The sequence below is a fragment of the Scleropages formosus genome, chromosome 3 (assembly GCF_900964775.1).
Source record: "Scleropages formosus chromosome 3, fSclFor1.1, whole genome shotgun sequence".
NCBI classification, from domain to species: Eukaryota; Metazoa; Chordata; class Actinopteri; order Osteoglossiformes; family Osteoglossidae; genus Scleropages; species Scleropages formosus.
In genome coordinates, this window is record NC_041808.1 from 18,622,076 (window position 1) to 18,629,368 (window position 7,293).

The window sequence follows — 7,293 nt, forward strand, 5'->3', positions numbered from 1 at the left end:
CCGCCTCGCGCCTCCCGCCACTGCACACTGACGACGGGTCGCTTACATTTAAGACGGTTATCCTCCGTAACATGACGATTATTATTTGCCTCAGCATATTTTAAGGGGGCAATAATAATATTGTTTACAGACGTGCGCAAGAAAGAGTAAAGTGAACCACGGCATGCTGGGTCCGTTTTGTCCGTGACTTTTTCGGACCATTTTTACATTTGCATTGCATATTTATTTCGACGCTTTTCTCCAAAGTAGCTATGAAACATAAAGTTAATTGTCAACATTAACGTTAAAAAATATATCCGAATTTATAAACGTCGTCTTTACGTTGCCAGTAATTCCAGTGAGTTACGTTAGACCAGAGAGAGCTCGTGGACTATGTGAAAATGTAAATGTGATATAGGAGCGATGACCTTTTTGAAAACAACGACTGACTGGCCCATCGTCGGTTGAGTCTCGAGTCCTCCGTGTCACGGTCACCTCCGAAATGTTTATGAAAATGCAATGTAAGTCACCTTGGTGAATAAGGTGTGTGGGCTGATAACACCATATACAGAATTTACTGGATGTCGCGGAGACATTTATGCAGAAATGGCATCGATGCTGAAAATATTTACCCAAGTTTTACAGGTATATATATAAATATGCACCGTCTAAAACAATACTTTAGGGAATATCACAGTTAGACTTTTTCATGAGTCTACCTCAATTTGCAAAAAAAAAAAAAAAGTAGTATTTCATATGTTCTTACAAAAACACATTAGGTGAGCTTCTTACTGATATTTGAAAATATTGAAGTGAAATATATTTGTTGCTTTTGACCAAAAAATGTTAATTTTACGATAATATAAAAGAGTTTGAGGCATTATTTTTTCTTTTCTTCTCACAGATGCTACATAAATGGATAAATAAATGGGTTCAAAAAATAAAGGAAGAAATGTCGTTTTGAACAAAAAAATATCGAATGAAAAAGCAACTGTGTTTTCAGGAAACATGTTAAGAGCGGGAAAGTGGACGCATCGCTTAGCGCAGTGTGTTTCCTGTGTGTGCGTGTGAACACAAAAACGTGTCAAAGTCTTTAACGAGCTCGTTATGGATTTTCCGTCAGCTCCTTTGTAGCGGCGCTTCCAAGGCCGCCGCTGCCTGATTATTGGTGATTTATGTTAATCCAATTAGTGTAATTCACGCGGTGTACACAGCGTGTCACACATAAGTAATGTGCAGCCGGAGGCGGCCTTCCTCGCTTTACGCGGCGGCTCCCGGCAGCTCCCCGCTCCTCGGATTACGAGCTCCTTCCCAACCTGTCCGGGAAAACCGAGTCCACATTAATCAGGAGCCGCACGAACGGGGACCCTGTTGTCTCACTCGGCTCCCAGCTCTCCAAGATTCCTACATACTTCATAAGCTATTTATGCTCCTGCTTTTCCATCCTCGCTTTTCCCTACAAACTTCGTTTTCCGTTCAGCGAGGAAAAATGTAAATCGTTATAATTAAGATAATAATCTCAGCCCGCGCGCAGAAGATGCTTATTATTATTTTCTAGTGGCGAAATGCGTCGCTTCACTAATAAGCAGCCCGACTTTGTCTTTGTAAGACGGATGATGTTTGAAAGAAGGGTACCTGCCAGAGTGGAATTTTAAATTAAACCCCGTAACAGTTCGAACCACACTGTACATTAAAGAGCGAGATCAGTTTTTGACAGGACAAACCGCTTTTGATTTTCCTCGTGAAAACTGCGCATACGTCCTTTGACACTTTTTCAAGCCAAGAGGAAATCCAAACATTCATCTGGAAAAGCATTAAAACGAGTAAGCGCTTATACTATATCTATTTAGAAGTAATACCATGCAAACCAAAACGTAGGCGTGCAATTAGTTTAATGTTCAAATAAAAGTAACGATTGCAGGTTATAAACGAGAAATGGGACATGTAAAGAAGCCAAAGAACCACTTTCACAATACATTTCATTTTCTGCCAGTTCGGGACATTTTTAAATCACTCAGACATTGAACAGTAAAGGGGTAATGTATGAAGTCAAAAGGTAAAAAAGTTAATCGCCATACAGTTGAATAAATGCTTTTACTCACAAAAGTGGGAAAAAAACAAAAGACATTTAAATGCAATTCGAAGTTAGTGTTTCAAAGTGTCCAAGAAACCTGTTCTAAATGAACACATAAAATACATTTAAACATATCAATTACTTTAAAAAGACCAGAAACAAAAAGAATTTTACCACCTCAAAAACCAAGATGAAACAATTTTTGTGATGAACCAAACCATAAAACAAATATTACACATTGTATCAAGGCTGAATATCCTTTGCCCAAAGCTGAACATCCCACAAATATATATTGTACAGTATGTAACAAATCACAGCAAGCAGTCATACTAAAGTGCATTTCTTTTAAGAGTGACTGCAAAACAAAATGGCTGTTCTGTTATAGCCACTGTAAAATATTTACATTTAGGTACAAATGACACACCTTTCCATATCCTGGAAGACTATGCTGAAAAACACTTGGTAAAAATTTCAGAGCTTTTCAAATGTGTTAAGAAAATTAACAAGGTCTAGAAAATTTTCTACAAAAAATATTTAAACATTTCCCCATTTGCCTCTTCTATTACGCAGTGTGTTTATTCAAAGGCTAAGTGTACAAAACTTGTCTCCCACAAAGAGACAGTATTTTTGTACAGCACCTTAAAAGGAAACAAAATCCGACTCATATCCATGAAGAAACAGATCTGCAAAAACTAATCTATTGTGTGTAACAAACACTGTAAATGGAATTTGACAGAAATTCATCAAAATGAAGGCATGCTATGAACAACACAGATCACTTATGTGCAAAATGACTGATACTTTGGCATCAGGTCTTATCAGACAGTAAACTTTTGAGCAGCATGATGTACTTTAGGACACCATTCTGTAAGAGAGCAGAGGGGAACTCAGCAGAGATCATGGATTGTACAATGCCATAGTTGCTTATCGCACATCAATTACTCTCAGTGCAGTCAGTGTTTGTGTGAGCTTACTATAGTTGCAAGGCAAGGAAAGACCTTGTAAGGGCCTTACAAGCCAGATGCCGCTGCCTCACTCCCTGGAGGTTTCTGGACAGGAGAAGCATCCTGGCTTTTACAAGTGGAGTCGCTTGTCTTTACTTCAGCGTGCAAATCATCTGTGTGGGGCATTTCCTGGTGGGGAGCAGCATCAGAACTGCCCTCACCAGCAGCAGCCGCCACCTGTGGCTTTTCTCCCTGGGCTTCTGCCTCCTCCAGCAACCTCTCCACCTGGATCTCAAGCTCAAGGTCCTCATCATTGGTCTGGACTTCCAGCTGCTGCATCAGCTCCTCCAGCTTATGGGCTTTGCGTTGCTCATTCTGCTGAATGATGGCATAAAGGTGCTCTGTCAGCTGCTCCTTCAGCTCTGTCTTTTTGTGCAGGTCAAGCTTTGCAGCCACAAACTCTGCCTCTGCCTTCTCATATCGCTTTCTAGGGGGAAAAAAAGCCTTTACAAACAGCCACTTGCTTCAAAAATAACCAATACTGCTGTAAGAATCTCCTTACAGAAAGATCAAAGTTCATTTTGATTTGTATGAACTATGAAAAATATATTCTTCCTTCACCTTTTGAAATGTTATTTATTTCGGAGAAACCCGTCGTAAGGTGAATTATAAATTAAGACTGTAGTTAAGATTAGTACTAATGATAAAACATTTCCACCTTCCTGAGGGCCAAAACTGACATCCATTTATACTAAAATAACACCATATCCCATTAAACTGAAGAGAATTACTTCAATAGCTAACATCAGTTACCATAACACAACAAAACAAGGCACTTTTCCTTCATTAATTACGATATAATATTGTACAGCTGCCTGCTGCTGACTCTGAGCATACAGCCAAAACCATATCTAAACCTGTCACCACATAAACTTTATTGGATCCATTACTATAAACTTGTGCTTATGCCAATTTAATATGTAATACTTAGAATTTTTATTAAATAAATTGTGATTACCTAGATTTGTTTAAAAAGATACACAAAATATACATAATTCCCTTTACCCATCTCTCATCTGTGTTCACTCACTCAAATTGCCTCTTATGTATGTGTATCTGTTACATCGCTCTGCTGCATAAATGTGTTAATGATTACAGGGAACTTAGACCAGTGTATGTAACACTGTATGTCAGCTCAGGTGAAAGTGTCAGTGAAATACTGTTTATTAATCATTGTACCTAGCTCTGGACAAAAGTGCGAAATAAATAAATGAGTACATTTAAAAGTCTTGCACCGCTCAGCTGTTGTGATGCATGCAAAATCCATACTCATAACGATGAGTATGAGTATTAAATGGAACTCTTAGTTAGGGTGAATTCTGGCAACTGGCAGGGGCGCATCTTGGGGATGAGTGCATTTGGACCTTTCCGATTCTGAGGATACAGGAGTAATCCTACAGATGGCAGTGTTCCTTACAAATTAAATCATGATCAACGTTGCTAAATTTTTAACACATAACATACTTTGTGGTTGTTTTCCTTTTTGGTACAAGTGTGTCAGCAATTCAGAGGCTGGTATAAAGAAATGCTGACAATCACACACATTCATCAAATTTGAAATTAATTTTTCAACAGGAGAAAGGAAAGAGTAGTGCATGGGAAAAAAAAAATGAGATGGAGGAAGAGAGCAAAGTAAACCTGTGTCTCAGTTGTACAGTGTTACCTTGCTGTGGAGTAGTCCCAGCTGGCCTCTTCAATTCGTCCACGCAGAATTCCAATGTCACTGGACACCATGTCATCCAGGGCTTGAAGCTCCTTCTGAATTCGCTTTAGTTTGACAGCTTCTGCCTGTGTTCTTTTAGACCTTCATCCAGAAGAGGAGGCAAATTATTATTATTATTAGAACTTTTACAAATTTACATCTATACATCTTAATAGTTCAGTGGAGCAGTTTGTTAGCCCCACCCAATAACCTTCAGTATACAGAAAGGTACCCTTAACCACCATACTTCCTGCAGGAATTTGAGCATATCTTTAAGCATGAGGAAACATATTGAGATGTGTTATCTTCTAATACTCATATAATACATTCTAAAAAAAATAAACATTGTGATTACATGCCATCAAACACTATGTGATGCTTACTTTTCAGCAATGGTTTTTGACAAAAGTGCTTTCTTGCGCTTATTCTTCTCTTCCATCACCTTCTGCTCCAGCTGAAGCTTTTCCAGTCGAGTTTTTTCTCTTCTGTAATTTGATCAGCAGACATGAACAAGGACAGAATGAACACAACCTCTTAACTGAAATGTGTCAAAAGAAATTACACTTGTACATAAGGGGGAAAAAAAAGAATATGGACATAGAACCCATTGACTACTCTCACTTGTTTAGTATCATAGACTTACTAACAATTCGACCTCCTGTTTGTCCAGCTCCGTGGCCACTAGTACATCATCAGAGAGCATTTGAGCATCTGTTACTGGACCACTGTCATGCAACTGTGGTTTTCCAGAGGTCCCTGAGGTTTCCTGAGGTGTCTCCTCTGGCTCCAGGCTTTTCTGTACATTGTGACTGTGGACTTGCACTTTGGGCTTCATGAGCTGCTGGTCAGGTAGCAACGAATTAGAACCATTCTGCTGAACGGCCATTTGAAGGGCCTTCTCACGCTGCAGCTGCTGGCGGCTCCGGTTATTAGGAGCTGTTCTCCTGCCACGACCAGAGGCACCTGGGGCAGTCATATCTGTGTAGAAATGGTAACAGATTTTGTTATTTTTTTCTGGGTACTACTAAGGGCAAATACACATTAAGCAACAGTGTTGCCTGATTAATTCTGAACCTTTTTAAAATCAATATTCACCTTATTCAAAGTGACATACAATGTTAGATGATCAACTTACATTTACATTCATTCATTTATTTATTTATTTATTTAGCAGACACTTTTCTCCAAAGCGACCTCCAGTAAACACTATGTTAGTGTTACTAGCCCTTATTCACCAAGGTGACTTACACTGCTAGATACACTACTTACACTGGGTCACTCATCCATACATCAGTGGAACACACTCTCTTTTTGTCACTCACACACTATGGGGGAACCTGAACAGCAGGTCTTTGGAGTGTGAGAGGAAACCAGAGCACCTAGGAAACCCATGCAGAGAGGAGGAGAACATGCAAACTCCACACAGACTGAGCGGGGATCGAACCCATGTCCTCTTGTACCACCCAAGTTTACACTGATTTACCCGTTGATAGACTCTGATAGAGCTTCCATCTCAGCTGTGTGTAAGTTAGAACATACTAGACAGGCCCAGGGGGGATCTGCATCTGGTCATCAGACTCACTGCAGCACAAACACTAACCATATCATATGCCACTCGCAGCCCCACACTGAGTAACTAAGATCTCTCAAAGTGAGTTCCATGAGTTGTAACATACAGTATATCAAAATACTACTGCTGGCAAAAATATAATACTGTCACCACATCCGCGTCGACCGTGCTGCACACAACAACCGGCAAAAATGATCTTACTTTACCTTTATTTTGCAACCTCCGGAGCTCTTCCTCTGAAAATCCTCCCCAACCAGCCATCTCCCAAAAAATCTTACCAGGGCCACAGTCTCCACTCGAGAAACACATGAACAACTACGAAAATGAACATAAACGAATAGTGTACCGTTGATACTCAGTTAAGTTCGGCCATCTTTGAGCTCCTGCCACGTATAGGACCCAAAATCAAGACCCCAGAGAGGTGTCTCACACAGTGCCGGAACGAAATCTCTACTGAACGGAGAAGAGCTCGACGGTATGAAGAATAAAGTAGAACACGCTCCATTTTGTATCACAGTTTCACGTGAATAAAAAAAATTCACTTATGACAGGAACGTTACCAGAAGAATTAAGTTACCTGTGTGTTGCAGTTTTACACAGACAACCTGGTAACCTGTCCAGAAAGTTCTCCACTAGTTGCTTCATTAGAAAAAAAATAACAGTGTTTAATACTACGGTTAATCAATCTTAAAATTATTATTATTATTATGATTGTTATTATTATTATTATTATTATTATTGTGCCACAGAAATCATGTAGGCTTACGTTTCACTTAGCGGCCAAATCTAAGCAAATGACGTGCAAAAAGTTCTGATTTCGTTGGTGTCTGTTATTTCTCAACAATATTCCTGAAGACTTTAATCTAAACTTTTGTCTTGCTCGTATAATTGTACACAGAAACCAGGATCAAGCCCCAGTGGTTTAGAAAAACCGCGGCAATAATTTGAAAAAAAAAAATGTTGG

The 7,293-nt window shown here is 39.4% G+C and overlaps 1 protein-coding gene across 1 annotated transcript; it reads right to left on the minus strand.

The window, feature by feature from the left end:
- Positions 1-2,211: 2,211 nt before the first annotated feature.
- gorab (golgin, rab6-interacting) lies at positions 2,212-6,707 on the minus strand. Its single transcript, XM_018753332.1, has 5 exons — positions 6,536-6,707; positions 5,407-5,737; positions 5,143-5,244; positions 4,721-4,861; positions 2,212-3,484 (listed from the first exon to the last, which is right to left on the minus strand). Exons 1-5 carry the CDS (start codon positions 6,636-6,638, stop codon positions 3,064-3,066), a joined length of 1,098 nt encoding a protein of 365 aa, XP_018608848.1. The 5' UTR covers positions 6,639-6,707; the 3' UTR covers positions 2,212-3,063.
- Positions 6,708-7,293: the final 586 nt, after the last annotated feature.

Coding starts and splice junctions, on each gene's coding strand:
- gorab (XM_018753332.1), bottom strand. CDS start 6,638: ATGTGTTTCTCGAGTGGAGACTGTGGCCCTGGTAAGATTTTTTGGGAG. Junction 4,862..5,142: donor TCAAAAACCATTGCTGAAAA/GTAAGCATCACA, acceptor TTCTGGATGAAG/GTCTAAAAGAACACAGGCAG. Junction 3,485..4,720: donor TGGGACTACTCCACAGCAAG/GTAACACTGTAC, acceptor TTTTCCCCCTAG/AAAGCGATATGAGAAGGCAG.